Source organism: Camelus ferus, chromosome 13, assembly GCF_009834535.1.
Source record: "Camelus ferus isolate YT-003-E chromosome 13, BCGSAC_Cfer_1.0, whole genome shotgun sequence".
Lineage (NCBI taxonomy): Eukaryota > Metazoa > Chordata > Mammalia > Artiodactyla > Camelidae > Camelus > Camelus ferus.
This window is the reverse complement of record NC_045708.1, coordinates 7796107-7817067: the sequence shown is the minus strand read 5'-3', so window position 1 is coordinate 7817067 and position 20961 is coordinate 7796107. Positions and strand designations below refer to the sequence as shown.

The 20961-nt window shown below is 49.1% G+C and overlaps 1 protein-coding gene across 1 annotated transcript in view; it reads right to left on the bottom strand.

Moving 5' to 3' along the window:
• The window catches only part of DISP3 (dispatched RND transporter family member 3), a 48557-nt gene that overhangs the window by 22317 nt on the left and 5279 nt on the right, over nt 1–20961 (bottom strand). The window contains exons 2-3 of the mRNA XM_032495180.1: nt 6465–7566; nt 5296–5515 (exon numbers count right to left, since the gene is read on the bottom strand). Coding sequence (XP_032351071.1) covers nt 5296–5515; nt 6465–7563 — 1319 coding nt within the window. The 5' untranslated portion in view covers nt 7564–7566. The remainder of the gene's footprint in view (nt 1–5295; nt 5516–6464; nt 7567–20961) is intronic.

The window sequence follows — 20961 nt, the reverse complement described above, 5'->3', positions numbered from 1 at the left end:
TAAATGGGTCAATTCATCAAGAAAATACAACAGTCCTAAATGTTTCTGTACCTAATAATAGAGCTTTAAAATACACGAAGCAAAAATTGATAGAAAGGAAAAAAGAAATAGATAAACCTGCAATTGTAGCTGGACACTACAAAACCCTTTCCTCAATGATTGCTAGAACAATTAGACAGAAAATCAGTAAGGATACAGAAGACTTGAACAACACAATCAACCAACTTGAGTTAATTAACATTTATAGAACACCCTACCCAAAAAATAGCAGAATGCACATTCTTTTCAAGTGCATAGGGAACACTTAGCAAGACAGATGATATTCTGGATCATAAGACAAGACTCAATAAATTTAGAATAAGTTAAGTCATATAAAGTATGTTCTCAGACAACAGTAGAATTAAAGTAAAAATTAGCAACAAAACAACATTTGGGAAATTCCTAAATATTTGGAAACTAACACATTTTAAATATAATACAAGGATCAAAGAAAATATCAAAAGAGAAGATAGAAACTATTTTGAATGGAATGAAAATGAGAGCACAACATGTCAAAATTTGTGGGATGCACTAAAACAATGCTTAGAAGGGCAATTTTAGAGAAACAAACACTTATATTAGAAAAAAAGAGAGCTTTCAAATCAATGATTTTAGCTTCTACTGCAAGGAAGCAGAACAAGAGAAAATTACATAGAAAGTACACTGAGGAAAGGAAATAATGAAGATCAGAGCATAAGTAAATAAACAAACAGAAAGGCAATAAAGAAAAATCAATAAGCCAAAAGCCAGTTCTTCTAGAAGATCAATAACATTGACAAACCTCTAGCCAGACTGATCATGAAAAAAAGAGAAAAGACACATATAAAAAAGATGACATCACTATAGTTTCTATAAATGTTCAAATAAAGGAATAATTTCTATAGATATTCAAAGATAATAAGGGCCCAATATATAGTGATAGGAAACAGAAAACGGTCCCTGGAGTGGCAGTGGGAAGGCAAGGTGAGGCAGGATGGAGTGATTATCAAGGGGACATGAGTAAACTTCTCGGGGTAATGGATCTCTTTGCCATCTTGATTGTGGTAAAGGTTTCATGGTGTATACATGGGTCAAAACTAATCAAACTATAAACTTTTAAGTATATGCAGTTGGTAATATGTCAATTATGCCTCTATAAAGCTATTTAAAAAAACCAAACAGGACATTTAAAAACCAAGTAGAAAAAATCTTTGGATTATCTACATTGTTGAAATAAATGGGTTAATTGATCTTTCACTAGAATAGAAAACAGAAAGTTCAATCAATCGTTTATTCATTCATTCATTCATATAGCATTTACAGAATACCTTCTAGATTCTAGGTCCTGTTTTAATTACTGACTATAAAAAGAGACAGGCTCAAATTTTTACTCTCAAGGAGAATGGAATAGTCTCATGCAAGACCAGTATTCCTGCCTAGAGAACTGCTAAAAACCAGATAAAATTGAGAAATCATCTGTTTGATGACATTTGAGATTTCCTGAAGCAACAAGAACTAGTGGGCTAAGACTCCAGAAAGGGACAAACCTACAAAAGTTAAGCTTCCCTTCTACAGCTACATTTACCCTGGAGGCATTTGCTGATTCTGAACACAGGCAGGAGGCTGAAAAGCTAGGCTGGAAGTCAGGAAAACTAGCAGAGCTTTGGGCAGAAACTTGCAGACAAGCATAGCAGAAGGCCAGTTTCTTCCTCAGCACTTTTGCCAAATACTGGGGCTGTGTGGTGTATGAGGCTAAAATCCTAAGCAGAAAGCCTCTGAAAAAGCAGAGTAGACATATTTTCAGATTTGAGAGACAAAAATTAGGGTTTGGAATCTGTCAGGGTAAGAGGCTCTGCAGAACACACCAGGCTCTCAATTGAAAATCCTGGAGAACCAAGGGCAAACTAGAAGTAGGCTGAGACTTTACAGGACTGCAAACCAGCCTCAAACTGCTGACTGTGTTAAGGTGATCAGCCACAACTCCATCTGCCTAGTGGAGGGAAGGATAAACCTCTGGAAGGAATAACATCATCTGGACTTCTATGTTTTTATACATAATGTTCATCACTCAATAAAAATTACCAGGCATACACACAGGCAGAACCACATGACCAAAAACCAAGTGAAAGAATAGACCACAGAAACAAATCCACAAGTTATCCAAAATAACCTAATAACTTAATATCCTTAAGAAGGATAGAGAGGAGAATATGAACAAAACATATATAATGAAAAATTTCACCAGGGACTTAAGTCTATAATAAAGAATCATTGAAAATTCTCAGTAGAAAAACACAATGCTAACACTGAAATCTCAATAGATGTTAAATGGCAGAACAGAAAAAACAGAAGACAGGATCAGTGAACTGGGACATCTAAAGCAAAACACGGAAAGAAAAGATAGAAAAGAAAAACCTGGAAAAGAGCATTGAAAACACATAGCACTCGTGTAAGAGAGGCTACAGGGATGTACTGTACAACACAGAGAATATAGCCAATATTTTGTCATAACTGTAAATAGAGTGTAACTTTTAAAAGTTGTATTAAAAAATTAAATTTAAAAAATGAAGAAAGCAGCATGCTAATTACCCAGATTCTTCAGCTTACCTTTCCAATTCCTACCTCTTTATCATATTCATAAAAAAGAAAACATATGGTACTCTGAAAATATCTAACATTTGTGTAATTAGAATCCTAAAAGGAGAGGGGACAGAGAATGACGTAGAAGCAATATTTGAAGAGATAGTAGCCAGGAAATCCCTAAAACTGATGAAAGTTATAAACCCATGGATTCAGGAAGCTCTGTGCACCTCAAGCAGAACAAATATAAAGAAAGCCACACTGACACAGATCATAGTAAGATTGTTGAAACCAAAGACAAAGAGAAATCTTAAAAGCATTTAGAGGGAAAAAAAAAAAAAGGCAATCATTCAAAGGGGCAACAAAAAGATTTACAGCTGACATTTCCCCAAAAATGATGGCAGTCAGAACACAATGGATTGACATCTTTAACGTATTAAAAGAAAATAACTGCAAATTTATAATTCCATACCAACAGAAATATACTTCAAAAATAAAAGTAAAATAAAGATGCCTTCTAGGCAAACAAAACAGAATTTATCACCAGCAAACCTGCACTAAAAAAAAAAAAAATACTAAAGAGAGTTCTTCAGAGACAAGGAAAATGATCCCAGAGGGGAACATGAAATTGCAGAAAGTAATGATGAGCAACAGAAAATGTAGATATGTGAGTAAATATAAATGGATTCTGACTCAGTAAAATAACAATGTAATGTCTTATGAGGTTTAAAATGTACATAGAATTAAAATACATGCAACAAAAATGCAAAAAGCCTGAAGGGGTATAAATGCAATGAATGAGATCTAAGATTCCAGTGTTATCAGAGAAATAGTAAAAGTGATAATTTGTATTATTCTGTAATAAATCAAGGTGCCATCTCTCGGGTAACTAATAATAGACTGATAAAAAGGTTTTTATTAATCCAAAAGAAGGCACTAAAGCAAGTCTACAGGGGCCCTGGTTGTCACCACTCCTATAAAGCTCTTGGGAGATGGAAGAGGGAAGAGAGGCTTTTTTTTTTCACCCAGGACAGGGGTTTTGTCTCAGCAGCTGAACACATTAAGCAGAGGTAATTGTTGGTATCTACAACCTTGAAGATCCTTCCACAGCCAACCTGGATTCCCAAACCAGCCAAGTACCTTTCCCTGGGGGTACCTCCAACCATTCATCCATCCATTCACCCACCCACCCATCCACCCACCCATCCATCCATTTACCCGTCCCCCAGACAGATCTCTAGTAGGAGATTCTTGGTACAGTGCCAGGGGCTAGGCCTATAGAAGGGAAGCAGGAGCAATCCCCGTCCTCAGCAAACTCGCACTTCACAGAGACATCATTAAATCAGACCTTCCTCAGGCTTGCAAACAAGTCCCCTGCAAAGCCTGTAGGTCTGGGAAAAACCTCAACATTCTGCATTTCTAACAAGTCTGCAGGTGATGCTGCTGCTGATTCAAGAGTTGCACTTTGAGTGACATGGAATTAAAAAACTAAAATACAGAGTGACAGGTTCAGAGAGGTGAAACAGCTTGCTGAAACTCCCCTAGTTAGGTGGAGTGACTTGGACCTCACCCCAGATGTATCTGACTCCAAAGCCTGTGTATGATCTTTCCTGCCTCCCTCATGCAGGAGGACAGGGACTATGGAAATGGTTAGGCCTGTCATTGAATGCAGCCTCAAGGAAAAGTTGGCCAGGTTGGATCTTAGTGGATGAACAGAGGTTTGCTTGGCAATGAAGCAGGGCTAGGGGCATGCTCTTAGCACAGCAACTGGTGTAAAAACATACAGGGTAAGGGCTCTGGATTAATATTTTGGACAGCTTACTTAATTGTACTGTGCCTCAACTTCCTCAACTGTAGGGTGAAGATAATCAGAACAGCAGCTCCCTCACTGGGTTGGTGTAAGAATTAAGCTAGATGGTGCATAACGGCTTAGGATAGTGTGTGGCGCAGCCTAGGCACTCAGTAAATGTTAGCTCTGATTATTACTGTAGTTGCTCAATAAAGGAACAAGGGTATTTCAGACAGAACGAGTCCTCCTGTGCCAGGGGCTGTCTTGCCAGGGCAGGAGACAGAGAGGCATTGGAGTTATTGCCCCGCAGGCCTGAGAGATGAGCTATCCAATTTGCTGGTGGGGAGGGGCCCAGTTATATTCTGAGACGCACACCCCAAGGTTTGGAGGACAATCAAAGTACCCACTGCCCTAAAGCTCTTTCACGTCTCTCTTAGCTCATTCCTCCTACTGACTGCAGATGGGTAGCAGGGCTCAGCATCCCCATTTTACCAGCAACAGCAGCCCAGCAAAGTGAAGTGACTTGCCCACTATCTCCCTGGATAGTAGAGGTAGAGAGGAACTCCTTACTCCCTGGTCAATACACTTTCCAGAAAGCCTTCTCGCACCATCACAGGAGAAAATCAGTACCCAAGACCTCCTGGGCAGAAGTTCCTCCAAAGTTGTCTGTTCACTAACCATTAACCCTGATCAGGAAAAGTGTCCTTTCATCTGTCAGAGTGATGATGAGGATGTATCTGGCTCTGCCCCCGATTTGAACAGAAAGATTTCCTAGGGAAAAGGTTGCTGGGAAGGGGATCCGGGATTTATGAGAAAGAAGCACCTGGAAACCAATTCCCTACCCTAATACAGCCCTTTTCTGGTACAAACAAGGGCAGGCACACACGGGATGCAGCTGGACCTCCTACCTAGTGGACTGCTTGGCCAGCATGGCCACGTAGGTGACCACGAAGCTCTGAAACTTAGCCCGCTGCTCCTCCCAGCGATCGTCCACCGAGTAGTAGTTGGGCAGGGGTGCTCCAAAGAGGATCTCGCTGCGCAGGAGGGAGCTCTTGAGGTTTTCTGCAGAGAGGCCCTCGTCCACGTACCAGTAGAACTCAGGGTGAGTCATAGCCAGCTCTAGGGAGCCTGCAGAAGCAGGGGTGGGGGCCCAAGGAGCTCAGTGGGTCTGCTCCCACCAACCCTCCGTCAAGGTCATCCGGCCCTTCTCAACACCTCACCTGCTTTCTAAGGAGCTAGGAAATTGTTGCAGCTTGGGCTGCCTCCAACTGTCCCTAACAGGACAGAGGGATGATGTACAGAAATCACAGCTGCCCAAGAGAAGCAGCCCCACAGATTTGCTCAGGCAGCTCCCACGAAGTTTACATCTTCATTTCAATTTGAACCTCGCTTAATTCCAAGGCTCAATCTCTGCAGTCCTGTAACTCCACCTTCCCATTCCAGTCCTGCCTTCATGCACTTAGAACCCTGCTCATATCCTCCTTAAAAGGCACACCCAAGACCTCCCCCGACAGCCAGTCTCTGGCTCCACTCCATCCTTTCTCAAGTCCCATCTCTGATGAACCTCAAACTGACCCATCTCGATCTTTCTTCAACCCCAACCTCTCTCCAGATGCCCAGTTCTCTGTAACCACACCCCAACTTCCCTCTAACCAACCTCATGCCAAGCCCCACCCCAAGCGTTATCTACCTGCTCCTTCCTGGCCACAGCATAACTCCCAGTCTCCCTCAATCCAGGTATGCACCCAAACCTCCTTCCTTGCCTCCCTCAGATCCCATCTCACACCCAACCCGGCTCCCTGCTATTCCTCAATGAATGGCCCCCAGGTCCACCCAGCACTCAGCTCAAGCCCGACTCCATCTCACAGACAATTACAACCCCAACCTCCTAAGCCTGCAAAGTACTGAATCAAGAATCAAGCCTTTCCTCAACCTCCAAGTCCCGCCCCCAGCCTCCTTAAAGCCCCCTTACAAATCCCACCCACCCTCAGTCTCCACCCCTTGCAAGCCCCGCCTTCAGCCTCCTTCAGACCGGATCTCTACAGGCCCTGCCCCAGCCACACCCAGGGGTGCTCACCCCGGATGTCGGCCAGGTCCTGGCCCATGCCATCATAGTAAATCTTGCCACCCCTCTCAGTAGGGAAGAAGTAGGTCATGAGCGAGCTGGGCGGGGAGCAGTAGGAGTAAGAGCCGAGCGGCAGGTCCTTGAGCACTTCATGGGGCTTCCAGCAGAACTCCCGGAAGCCCGGGTGGTCCATGATCTTGCGCTCAATTTCGTGGATTGTGACCAGCCGCTCACTCGTGAAAATGTTGCGCTCTGCGTCGCCACGCGCCAGGAAGATGAGCTCGATTCGCCAGTGCGCGTGCGTCTGGGTGTTGGCGCTCACATAGGAGCGTGAGTAGTCCCAGCGCGAGGCGCCCCGGCGGGCACGGCTCTGATTGGCCGCCGCCGCCATATGGGGCGGGGCGCCTGGTTGGTGCCCCCAATTATCTTCCGTCCCCTGGTTCGTTGGGGCTCCACTTTGGTTGGCTGCCAGGCCCCCCAGGGGCGGGGTCTCGCGTCGAAGGCGCCCGCGCCGATTGGCTGCTGGCTTCCGGGCGGTGGAGGTGTCCCACGACAAGCCTAGGCCGAGCTGTGGGGCCGCCGGGACAGTGCGCCGGGCCCTGGCGTCTGGCCGCGAGCGGTTGCCTAGATGCAGCTGCTGCAATTGCTCTGAGATGAGGCGCTGGAGCGTCTCAGAAGTGAAGTCGGCCAGGTCACGCCGGTTGCGCCCCCAGGACCCAAACTGGGACTTGAGTGCCAGCGTGAGGGCGTCGAAACGCTGAGAGGCCTCATGGTTGCGGATCTCAAAGGCGTTGTAGGAGATATCAATGTCCAGAGGCGGGTAGTAGAGGAACATGAAGGCTGACAAGGCCGTGGGGATGCTGCAGCCCAGGAAGAGCACCAGCCCCGCGCAGCACGGATTGGTGAAAGCCCAGCCCAGGGTGCTCCAGAAGCCTGAGGCCGGGGGCCAGGAGGACAAGGCCCAGCGCTGCCAGCAACTCTGTCCGCCTGCCCCAGCCTGAGGCCCCGGCTTCTGGGCCCTCCTGAAGGCCTCTCTCGTGGCTTCCTCCTCCTCTTCCTGCTCCTCCTCTAGCCATACATCCTGCAGCAAGGGGTCATCCTCCGAGTCCATAGCCTACAGGAGAGGGAGAGGGTCAGCAGGCTACAAAGCAGGAGAGGATAGGTGCCCTGTAGTTGCAGTCGCCAGCCCTGAGTGCTAACCCCTACCCACTCATAACCGAGACAAATCCTGCAGTGGAATTGCATCAAGTACGCATTTAACTCAACTGAATTCAAAACAGAAAGAAAAATCCTGTTCTTTGCCCATCACATTCTGCCAACTAGATCGGGGCCTTCAAGGCCACAGAAAAAGGGGAATCACAGCCCAACTGCAAACAGAAGAGCTATTCCTCCCTGTGTAAGGGATGTTTAAAGGGAATTTTGACTGGGCATGATTTTCTAATTTTTGTTACATTCTCTGATTTTGGAACTCCAAGCTGAGGTGTAACTTCACTGCAATCACTTTTATATAATGAGCAACTATAAAGTACCTTCTAAAAGTATCAGGGTAGAAGAGAAAGAACATGCTCTTTAGAATCAGACAGACCCTGGTTTGGGTCCTGGTAGTGTGAACATTGGCAGGGCAGTGAACCTCTCTGAACCTCAGAGTCTTCGTTTATAAAACCGGTGACCATTCCTGCCTCACATGATTATGAGGAGGGTCAAGGGTGGAAGCACTCTGCAGTCTGTTTAGTATATTGGTTATTATCTGTCACATGAACAAATTTCTTTTTCTCCCTCTGGGGACTGTGATGTGCTCAGCCATTGCCCATGTGGCTGTGCCAGGGCTCCATGCCTGTCACACTTCTTAAGAACTCTCAATAGCTCCCCACCCCCTCTTTGGGACTCTGCAGCTGCAGCCGCTGTTTGTCAGGCTCAGACCACTTAATATGCAGCTCCAGGGGCAACAAAACTTTGGGCACAGGCAGGGGCCAGGCATCTGTCTCCCCAAGACTTGGGTACAAGCAGCAGGAGGGCCTGGCAGGAGAGGGCAGCCCGAAGGCTCCAGCAGGGGGCCCAAAGGCAGGAGGCTTTCCGGCATCCCCGGTTGTGGCCTGTCCCCTTGTCCTGCCTGCCCTCTGTTTGGACGGAGAGAGACTCATTATCCAGTTAGATGCCAGGCAGTGAGAGGAGGAAGCTAATTATGCCAACGCTGGCTAATTAATGCTGCCTTTCCTATTAACATTCTCTAGAGTGCTCCATTTCAATTAGATGGTCTGTCCGGGAAGATAGGGGGCTGCCGTCAACCCGAAGAAAGTGCGGAAGAGAGGGTGAGGGGAAGGAGGGAAACAGAGACAGAAAGACAGGACATGGGAAAGATGAGAGACAGAGAAAGAAAACAGGAGAGAGATGGAGAGGAGAGCGGAATTAGGGGGCGGGAGTTGGAGACGCAGATGCAAATAGAGAAACAGAAGAGTGAGTGAGGAGGGACCAAGGGTGGGAGGGAGAAGAGCGGAAGACTGTGAAAGGGGGAGAGGCCAGGAAGGGACAGGAGCTGCTCCTGTAATATGCAAGACTCCTATGGAGGTAATAATTAAAGTTCCCATTTCTGTTGCCCTAACACGAGCTGGTGGAGGGGACCTGCTCTGAGGCCCAGTTTGTATTAGCAGAAGCTCATGGGTGTGAACCAGAGGCAGCTCAGACTCATCCCATCTCCAGAGGGCAAACCCAAGTCTGCACATGGAGGTGGGGGTGTGTGGGACCCTCACCTCACTCCCAGCTCCGGAAGGAGGAAGCTGATGGTAATGTGGTGGAGAGGGGCAGGGGCTGCCTTTGCAGTATTTCTGGAAACTAAGTCCATCCACTGGCCCCCAGCCTCAGCCTGCCGTGCCCAGGGTACAGTTTACAGTTTTGCTGTGTGAGGGGGTCAAAGGCTCTGAGTCACATCAGCACTCTCTGGGTGACCTGGGGGCTCCTCTGTCCCAATGCTACTCCACTAAGAATGCCACTCCCTTCTCCAGGTGTCCAAGTTTAAAACATCTTTGAAGGCCTTGCTCAAGTGTCACCTCTGCCAACAAGCCTTCCCAGATCTGAAACCCAGTCCCTGCCCCCAGCTACGTGTCTAAGCTTCTCACCACACTTTGAGGGTAAAAATTACTTAGGGAGGGAGAGGCAGTGTAGCAGAGTGTCAAGAGCCATGGTTTTGGAGGCAGACGGACTTGGATGCAAAAGCCAGCTGTATGACTTAGGGCGGTCGGTGTGACATTTCTGAGCCTCAGTTTTTCCATCTGTAAAACAGGGCTAACAGTACTCACTACAGAGATTGCTGGATGATATACACAGTGCCTGGGAGGTCTAAGTGCTTGGGAAATGACATCTACTATTCTCGTACACTCCGCTTCTCTCCAAAGGCTATGAAGTCCTAAAAAGCCCATGTGGCCCATTGTATTTGCCAAAGATGGCCACAACAGTATCTCGCATCTCACATGTTTTTCTCATGATGTGACTTTAAGACTTCTCCTGTCAAGAAGTAATGTCTGCCTTCCTTCTCCTTGAACCTGGGTGGGCTATGACCACAGCAGAGTGGTGCTCTGTGCCTTCTGAGGCTAGATAAAAAGGGAGATGCAGCCTCCACCTGGCTCACTTGGGACACTCAGCCTTGGAATCCGGCTGCCATGCTGTGAGGGAGCCCAAGCTAGTCCACACAGAGACCACATGGAGGAGCTCCTGCTGACAACCTGGCTGACAGTCAGCATCAACCACCATGTGAATGAAAATGTCCCCAGTGATTCCAGCCCCCCAGCCTTCAAGTCTTCCCAGCTGAGGCCCAGGTACTGTGGAGTCAAGCTAAGCCACCCTCTCCTGTACCTTAACCTGGCCCACAGAACTCATGAACATAATATATCAGTTGTCACACATTACTAAGCTTTGGGATAGTTTGTTCCATAGAAATGGTAACTGGACAATTTCAATGGAACCCTGTCCCATAGGTGTGAGTCCGTGCCCTGCCCTGCAGACAGCACTTGCTAGATTTAAGTGACCAGAAAATTGAACAGTAGCCATTCTGCCTCCCAATGAGAGCCCCACAGCCCGGTGGACATGAACTCCAAGGGAGCAGGGCCTTGGCTGTTGTGTTCCCTGCTGCATTCCCATGGCCTAAAATACCCCTGGGAGAGGGAGGCTGGTCAGTGCTTAGCAGATATTTGTTAAATGAAAGAAGGAAAAGGAATCTCTGAATAAGCTGGGTTAGATATTAGGTAGAACTTTCCCCTGGACAGAGGGTAGTCAGACACCAAACAGTATAAGCAGTTGGGCAGAGAATATGGTTTCTTCTGCCTCGGCTGGCGGGGATCTTGGGGAGTATGAGATGGATGAGCAGGAAGTGGCCCTGCTGAGTTATTTGTCTATTACTGCCCCGCCCTCTCCCCCCAGCCTCCATGCCCACCTTCCCGGTCTCCTCCTGGAAAGAAAAGATGCCACGTGGAAAATCCCACCAGACTGGTGGGTGACTGACATGGCTCCAGGCCTGGCTCAGCCTCCAACTTTCTGTGTGGCGCTGGGCATGTCCCGTGTCCTCTTGGTGCCCTGTCTCCCCCATGGGGCAGTGGGACGGCAAAAGCCGAGGTCCCTCCAGCTGTGAAAACCCCAGAATTTCTGAGAAACCCTGCTCTGCAGGCCAAGGAGGGTGAATACAGTCTGAGAGACTCCACCAAACCAAGGGCAGCCTGGCTGGCATGTGGGGTCTGACACCAATGCCTCCCTCGGCAACCACCTCCTCAGGTCCCTCCCCAGGATGGGCAGCAAATAGCAAATTTGTTTTCCTTTCTCTCTCAAGTGATGGGAATTGATTAGCTTAGTGAAGAGCTCCAGCTGCTCCGTGGAAATGAGATAAGGATGGCTTCTTCGATACCTGTCACTGGTTCAGACAAAGAGCCCGAAATAGGACTGTGATCATGCCTCTGTGATCTCCCATTAGGTGCTCCTGCTTAACGGCCGGCGTATGTGCTCTCCCCCTCCCTCTCCATCTGTCACCTGCACACACTCAGAGATAGTCAGAATTTAACTCTGGGCCTCCCAGGAGCCCATGAACGAAGATGGACACACATCCATGGAACAGGGTCTCCCTCCTCTTGGGAAAAGCAAGTGGGGGCAGTCATCTAAAAGGGAACAGTAGGCTCTGGGGAGACTTTTAAGAAAGAACCTGGCTCAGTTCCAAGGGCCAGGCTTGGGGCAACCCAAGGGCCTATGTGTAGCATCATCCCAATTTTATAACAGAAAAAAATCTGCATATATATGCATTAAAAAAACATTAATGGAGGAGGGTATAGCTCAATGGTACAGTGCATGCTTAGCATGCACTAGGTCCTGCGTTCAATCCCCAGTACCTCCATTAAAATAAATCATTAAATAAATAAATCTAATTACCCCCAAAACAAAAACAAACAAACAAACAAACAAACAATAAATAAATAAATACTTTTAAAAACTCATTAATAGTGGTTATCTCTGCCTGGGAGGATTATGGGTGATTTTTATTTTCTTCTTTATACTTGTCTGTTTCCAATTTTTTCTACAATGGTCAGGTACAGCCTTATTTTTAGAATCAGAAATAAATGTTATTTTAAAATAGGACATGTGTATATGTGTGTAGAAGAGATTTTGCTAACAACTTTCAACTCTTAGAGGAGTTTCTATAAGAAGCAAGGGAGGCCGGAGGGTTCTGTCCTCCAAGGAGAGGAAGCAAGGCGAATTGCTCAAGTTGCAGCAGGAGAGATCCTGGTTAGAAAGCAGGACCTGGGGAGAGAGGGAGGTGGCCAATGCCCAACAGCTGAGTGAGGGTGGAATCTTCTGTTACCCTGAGATGGAGAGAGGGGTCTTTAAAATGAGCATAAAGTAGATCATGGCTCATTGGACCCAGAAGGGGCATCAAAGCACACCTGGTCCAACTCCTTCATTTCACAGCTAGAGAAACTAAACCCAGCAAAGAGAAGGGACTTACCCAAGGTCATATTTCAATGGCAGAGCCAGGACTCTTGGCTCAAAGGAGTGCTGAGTCTGCTCCATCACCAGATTCTGGGGGCAGTTTTTGGCAGTCCCAGGGAACAACCAGGCTTGGGGAAGATGACATGTGGACCCGAAGAGCCAACATAAAGAAGCTATTTTTAAGGTCTAGGAAAGAAGCATTCTTTAAGCCACAAGCCAGATGGACTTCCCCATCTAGACAGAATCGGGCTTTGGTGGGAGGTGGTGTTGCCTCAAAGACACCCCCTAAGCCCCCCACTGGGCCCTGCTCTTCTCCAGAATGGCTCCTGGGGATGTGGCCCCATGCCAGAGTCTGCCTGTAGCCCTGTTTACGACTTCCCTCCTTCTGACAAAGGGTGGCAGAACTCCTCGTTCTGCATTCCCCCATCCCAGGCAGACTATTAAAATGTAATCAAAAAATCACATTAGCCATGCAGATTCGGCTTAAAACACGTATATGTATATATAATTTAACGGCAATTGGAGCTCATCAGCTTTTTCTTCCTGTCTCAGGGTGTTTTGCTTCCCTGGTTCAGCTCTGGTCCTTCGAAACATCTTGGGGTCTTTGACTCTCCTACCCTAGGCTGAGAGATTTGGGCAGAAGTTCAAAATGAGATATTTTGAGTCAAACAACTCCGTTTCCTCCTGACGTGCAGGAGTGGAGACGTTGTACCTTTCTCCACTCCCTGGTCATGATCTGCCTCTTTGGTGGATTCAGCTCATCTGAGGTGGAGAAGAGAGGAAAGGAAAGAGGAGGGCTCGGTCCCTCCTAGACTTCATTATCCTAAATCCTAATACCCTGTCTTCTGAGAGTCGGCCACCCTCTGTATGCCCCAGCTACGCGCCTGCCATCCAGAATTCCAAATTCTTCTCGCAGAGCTGGGTACTCCATCTCAGGCCGGGAGGCTGCAGAAACATTGGAGACATGGTGGTAAAACTGGGTTAAAAATCACACTGGATGGGGTGAAGCCAAAAGCCCAGCTGGCTTGATGCAGAAACTCTGACAGCCCATGAAAATAATCGTAACATAATAATTAGCGTCTACTATGTGCAAGTACCCTCTCTCCTACTCTCATCAGCCCCGCAAGGGAGGCGTTATAAGCATCCCCATTCTACAGAGTAATAAACAGTCAGAGAGGTTAAGTGGCTCCCTTGTGGTCACACAGCTAATAAGGGGTGGAGCTAGCATTTGAACCTCAGGTCTACCAATCCAGAAGCCCACACTTCTTCTTGCCATTCTAAGCAGCCCTTGAGTTCCTTGAGAGCCGAGGTGTCAGTACTCACTGAAGAAGCCCACTGCCCTATAGCAAGCCTGCAGTATCCCCATAAGACCTGAAATCACTCAGGTCTCAGCAGTTCTGCTTTCAGTAGGCAGTAGCTCGGGGCATGATGCAAAGAAGTCTCCACCAGTCTCACAAACCTGGCCTTCCCTTCAAGGGAAACATGGGTGTGATGGTTGATTTTATGTGTCAGTTTGCCTGGGCCATGGGAGGCCCAGACATTTGACCAAACGTGATTCTGGAGGTACAGTCTGAGGAAAGCAGATGGCCCTCCTGAATGTGAGTGGCCTCATTCAATTAGTTGAAGATCTGAATGGAATAAAAAGGCTGAGTGAGAGGGAACACTTTCTGCTCACTGCCTGAACTGGAACATTGGTCTTTTCCAGCCTTCAGATTCAGACTGAAACAGCGGCTCTTCCTGGGTCTCGAGCCTGCTGGCTTTTAGACAGAAATTTACATCATCGTCTCTCCTGGGTCCCAGCTTACCAACTGCAGACCTTGAGATGCCTCAACTTCTCAGTGCCTCTATCTACCTTTATCTATCTATCTATCTATCTATCTATCTATCTATCTATCTATCTATCTATCTACCTACCTACCTACCTACCTACCTACCTACCTACATAATCTACATCCTATTCATTCTGTTTAGGAGAACCCTCACTAATAGAATTTCCCCAGAGGGAAAGTGCAAGTGAAGCAGGGAGCCCCATCCTGGCAGCTAGATCCTAGGACCCTTCTGGAGACTTCTCTCAAGAAGCCCCAAGTCCTATCCAGAATCTCAAATGAAAATGGCAATTCAGGGAATGCCCTCCAAATCCATAGATTTGCACCATCAGACCTCCTACCCACTAAAAATACCACTCTTGCTGGCTAAATTTGCCAGCAGGGGGCAGGATATTCAGATGGATATACATGACCACCTCCCCCTTGCAAAGGAAATCTGGGCTTATTTATTGGGAGCCTAGATGGGTTGGGAGGGGAAAGGCAGCTGGGCGAGGGCTCTGTGGTGAGCCTGTCCCTGCCCCTCATTTCTCAGAGAGGGGCAGGCTGTGGAGATGGAGCCCATGAAGGACGGCTGGCTTCCCCAGGCTGACAGCTGGTGAGGAAACTGGGCACTGACTCATAAGCCCACAGCTCAATATATATCAAGCAAACAAGCTTTGCTCTCATCAATATATCACCTGGGGAAACGTCCCAGCCAGCGCCAGAGGAACACAATATTAATGGTCATGACAGCCTAAATTTCCCCCATTCCACGTGTTCTCTCTCTGGTGGGCTCAGTGGAATAGAACTGGTCCCCCAACACCAAGAGGGAAATCAGGTACCAAGAGCCTGATGTTCAGGGAGAAAGAGTGACAGACCTGGGTTTGAACACTGGTTCTGCCACTAGCTGGGTGTCTTGGGCAAGTCTCAGTTTCCTCGCCTCTAAAATGGGGTGGTGACACCCTGCTCGCTGAGTCACAGCAGCTGGTATGGTCATGATGGGCTTCAAAGTTGGGAAGAGCCCCAAACCCGGCCCTCGCTTGTGGGCAGGTCTGCAAGTCGGCTGGAGCTGACTCTTCATTCTCCGCTACCTCGGCCCTCAGACTTCAACACAGATCAGTCACTGGGTGCACTTGTTAAAATACAAACTCCTGAGCCAGACACTAGATTCAGTCAATCAGGAGCCCAGGAACCTGTATTTACACCACCTCTCCAGGTGGTTCTTTGGCAGGTGGTCCAGGACTAGTCTTTGAAAGACTCTGATGCCCTGGCCACCCTCCCCAGTTCCCAGTAGCTTCTTCCAGCAGGTGACCTTGCCTTTGGGGGCTCCCCCTGCTGGAGCCCGCGCTAGCCTCTCCTCAGGCTTGTCCTACTCCTTGGCTCTGAGGACAGACTCTGGTTCCTGGGCCTCTGGCCGGGGCTCACTCCTCAAAGCGCCTCTTCCTCCAGCCATGAGGAGGGAAGAAATGATGGCATCTGGACCAGGAACAGGATTTTACGTCCAGAGAAGGGGCACACACAGGCTGCCCAGATCTGCCAACCCACTCTTCCTGGTGGGGGCGGGGCCAGGCTGGGAAAGAAAACAGACGGCCAGTGGCTTACTCCCTGCCAGGCCCCATGCAAGGGCACTGCTGTGTGCCCGGCCCTGGGTGATTTACTTGCTTGTGCCAGTCTGATCCAGCCTCAGCGCCACAAGGCAGCTCGCAGGAGTGGGGCTGGGATCTGAGCCTCTGCAGGCCGGACTCAGAGCCCCTCCTTTCGGCCACTTTGCTCCACTGCCAAAAGGGATTCCACCCACCGACCCACTCTTGTCCCCGCCTCACTCCCCACCCCATTCTACCTGCACAACTCAGGCCTCATGGCCTAGACCCATCAGGCCTGCCCACCAAGAATTCTTGCATCTCTGAGGAAAAGATAATAAAAGCTTAATAAAACCAGCAATACTTACAGAACCCGTGAAATACAGCCAGGCCCCCTCACCCAAGGATCAGAAACATCCTGAAAACCCTCAGTGCGTGCCTTGGTCAACCTGTCCAGGCCACCCCCTCGCACCACCTCTCCCCCATCCCCAGTCCCAAATCCTGGCTGCTGCCTAGAATTCTGTGGGAGCAGGAGGGCCTGCTGGGCCAAGCATCCAGTCAGCTCCCCAGCCCCCAGACTGCTAGATTAATAAAAAAATGAAAAACATCCCCACAAAATATGACCAATAACAATGGCCATAAAAGCCAAATTGGATTCCTTTCTGGCTGATGAGCTCAGGGCCCTTCTCTCTCTGAGACCCGATTAACAAATATGTAAAACAATTCCCCCTGCATCTCCGCTCTGGCTCCAGCCAGCTCTTCCTTTGAGCTCAAGCTCAGGGTACAGAGGAGGCATTAGCAGGGGATGGGGGCCTGGGGCAGAAGTGGCCCTGGAGGCTGGGAGTGGGGACCTGCTCTGCCACCAGCCTGTTGTGTTACCCAGAACAAGTCACTTAGCACCCCTGGATGGTGGTCCCCCATCCCTCAGGTGGTGGGTGGGGGGAGATGCTCTCTAAACTCCCCACCTCTGATTCTCAGCTGCTGCCCAAGATGGGGAGGCAGAGGAAGGGGAAAGGGGTCCCCTTCATCCCATTCAGAAGCTGTTGTGTAACTGGGTGGGGGAGGGGGAACACAGGGTGGGTCCTGATGTAACATCAAGCCAAGAAGCAGCAACAGCCAAATAGTGTGTGCTGGCCGGGCGCCGTCAGCTTCGATGGGACGCAGCAGGTGGGCACCTGCCAGTTCTTAGATCTGGGGAAAGCTCCCGAGACCGTTATTCCTCCTTCCCCCCCGGCACACCCAGACCACAGCCGTGGGTCTGGGGACATTGCAAGACTCTTCTTGGTCCCATACCACAAAAGAGAAGCTTGAGGGTAAATTGGAAGCTAAAAGCAGACCATGCAAGGAACTGAACCCACCACAACTGGTTTGGGTTGGAGCCCTAGGATGGGGCTGTGCTCCCAGCCCCACTATCTGGATAGAAAGTGAGAAGCCTTAGAACTTGGGGCTCCCCCAGCCCCTGCCACCTGGGCTTGTGGAAGGAAAGAAGCACAGCAAGGAGATGCTGGCGGCTGCTCAGGCCCTTGTGTCCCCAAGCCAGGGCCTCAATCCTGTCCTTGATTCTCTCGTCCTGGGGGATTGCATGATACTGCATCTCTGTAGCAGCTTAACAGCCTGAAGACCATTTTCATACAGGTTTTCTAGTCTTGGGAATTATTTCCAATTTGCAAACAAGAAAACTGAGGCTAAAAGAAGTAAAAGGATTTATTTGAATCTAAATTCTGATAAGCTCAGTACTCATCTCACTGTATTAGATTTTCTTTGAGTCTCACACGTTGGAAAATTCTCGGAGTTCTGGAGTCAGCCTTCCTAATCCCCACTGGCGTCTGCACATGTTGCTCCCACTCTGACCCCAGGGGCTGCCCCCAGAAGTCATTCTGGCCGCAGTCTTGGCACAACCCTGGCTGCAAGGAAGGGAGGAGAGAAGAAGCATCAGGGACTGACATCCAGCTTCATCATCTTGAGTGTCCAGGTGGAAATGCACTTTCCGTGTCTGAACAGACCAGTGGCTCTGGGGAAGGGCTTCCTGACTACCCTGCTGATTGACAGCTCAGGTACATATTATGGGGAGAGAGAGGTCAGTCCAGAAGGTGCACTCAGTACCCCTCCATGCCTGGGGCCAGCACAGAGGTCCTCTGACAAGGTGGAGAGTCTGACACTGGCCCTCAGCTTCAGCCCGCCCTGCATGATGGTGCAGCTGCCTACAGAGACAGGAGCTGAGTGTCGGAGCTGCTCTGCTGGAGCAATGGGCCCAAGATGCAGGGCAGACCTCCAAGTAACACCCACCCCTTCCCAGCTCTGCTACCTTTCCCAGAAAATGCTTGGGAGATTCAGGACCCCAGAAACTCAGAACTGCTGCTCCTGGCCCCAGAGGCCAAGAAAGACCCAGTGAAGCTACCTGGGCTTAAGAATCTCAGACCCTTTCTGTCCCACCCCTTCCCTGCTCAGTGATGCAGTGTTAGCTGAAGTTTCGTAGGATCTCTCTCCAAATCCTCCCACAATAGTGGGGTTCTGTCTCCTATTTGCTTGTGGCCTTTCTTCCTCCCTGGGCCTCAGTTTGCCCTTCTGTCAAATGGGAGAGCTGGACTCACTGAGCTTTCAGGTACTTCCCAGTTCTGTCATTTGGAGTCCTCAAAGGATCAGGACACAGAAGTGTGATAACAGAGAAGATGGAGTGGCTTAGGACTAGGGGAGCAGCTGGGAAGGTGAAGAGGACTGCAGATTTTTCAGGGTGCTGGGGCTGCAGCCTCCATCAGCTTTGCAGTCTTCTGGGTTCTGGCCCCCGCAATGGCGAGGAGCCAGAGGAGCCCAGTGACCAGAGGGTCCTGCAGAACAGGGTGAGGGTAAAGTATGCAGCGAAAAGGCAGGTTCCCTGACCCTGAAGTGAAGGGTGTGCCAGGGGACAAGAACAGAATTCTTCACTTTGTCAGTACTTGGGGTCAGGTCCTGCCAAACCCAGGCTCTGGCTGTCAAAGTCCATCAGCCGCATTCACCAGTTCTACATTTACACATTCATTTACTCATTCCTTCATTCATCATCTTAATTCATTAACTTGCTGGTGCTTGCTATAGAAAATAAGGACTTTCTATTAAATCCACATTATCTTAACTTTGTGACGTCTTGAACTCCTTTCCTCCCGAAGGCTCCATGAACATTCCCACCCCGGATCTATTCTCACGCTCATTAATGCGCAAGAGCACCCTTTGACTGACATGCCCCTGTTCATCACAGATTACCGACTGTCTTATTCTGGGACCATCCACTCAAAGCCTCTGGAAGACCGGGTCACAAAGTCAGGAACGCTTGCAGGGAACATACAGCAACTACTAGCTTGCCATACCCTTCATCAACCAGCCTCCTTCCAGCTTCTCTGGTTGGAGAAGGGAAGGAGTTTTCAAAACCAGCAGATACTTCTCAACCAGAAAGTTCACACATATGATTATGTCCGGAGGGATGCAAGTCCCAGCTGTATTAAATGGAGTGAGAAAGGGAAACTTCTGGATGAAAACCAGAAAAGCCCTGCCTGCCAGCCAGATGTTGCCCACATCTGGATAGCTGAAAAGTGATCTTGTTGGGTGGCTTGGTATTCAAGAAGCAAAAGGCCAATCCACATCACCCTGTCAACCAGGACACAGCCTGAGCCCATGTGTACAAATTATCCAGATTACTGAAGGATCCAAAAGGTTGTTTGATTTCAATCATACTCGTCTGTAAAGACCCAAATCAAGTTAATATAAAGGCCAAAGCATGGGCCCCAATCATGGTGATGGTTGTGCTGGTGGCCCCGCGGCCACCCTTGCCGGGCTTTGAGTCCTATCTCCGTGGCTTACTGGAATACTGCTTAGTCTCTCTGTGCTTCACATTTCTCATCCTTAAAAGGAATAATAATGGTAGTTGTCTCATACAGCAGGCATGAGGATGCAATGAGATAATACCTCTAAAGCTCTTAAGCCCAGAGCCTGGCAGGTAGTAAACAGGCAAAAATATGTTGGCCATAATTATCGTGATGGTTATCATTGGGGTGATCGCCCTGTGGAACTCTCCTGGCTAAGAAATCCCCCAGGACAGTGCAAAGGCCAATACCGGTGGGGGTGTGGGGTGAAACACAAACATCCCAAATGCCCCAGGAACACCAGGTTGCCACAACTGTTCCAAGACCCATTTAAGCTGCCTCTCCCCGAGACAAGAAGATCATCACACTCTCCTTCATGGCAAGAGTGGCTTCCAGCTGGCAGTCATATCTCCTCTATTAACAAGATTTGGCAAAGGACGCATTGTCCAGGTGCCAGTAGGTGTGTTGGGTGCCTCGGGCAGATGGCTGGGCGGGGATGAGCCTTCCCACCACACCCCTCTCCCACCAAGACATCGAGCTGGGGAGGGCACCCAGGTGTTCCACAGGCACCACCCACAGGAAACTTTCTCCTCACCACGGAATGACCACTTGCCGGGATCATGTTCTCTGAGCCCCCAGAGACACCTGGGTCCCTCTCCTACTTCTGGGAGGGGGGGCCTGGGTGAGCTATCGCTTATCATCCATTGCCTCTGGTCCAGGCAGGAGGTGCTGGGGCAGGGAAGAGAGACTCTGGTGGAATCTACAAGGACAGAGGCCAAGGCTTTTCCACTTCTGCATGCAGTGGGGCACACAGTGTGGCTGTTCAGGCAGATGCTTGTGGGATGGGGGATTAAGGAGAAATCTTTTTTCTGGTAGAGGAGGTTTCAGCCTCTGGACATTGCCTCCCAGGACTTCTTTCCCTAGTTCCAAGGATCAGCCCCTCTAAGGGACCTGGATGGTACCTGCTGGCATCTAAATCCAAGCCAGTCCTTCCCATCGTCCCTACATACCTCCTTATTCCCAATGGTCAAGCTCACTGATACAGCAAGACCCTAAACTTCTACCCAACGGCCCTTTCTAAATTGCCCAGGTTCCCAGTCTGGTTCCCTCAGAGGGAGGAACAAAGAGAAAGCAGGATGCCAGAACTAAGGGCTTATCCAGGGGTCCCGCATGCCTGGCAGGTTCTTTCCCAAGCTCAGGGGGAAATATACCAGACCCTGATCTTGGCCAATGTTCGGCGGAGGTTGGTCCCAGGACTCCGCACTGGGCTTCTTACTTCCAGGTTTTGGCAGGGGCTCAGCTTCTGCTGGCATCAGTGCCAGCAAGCATG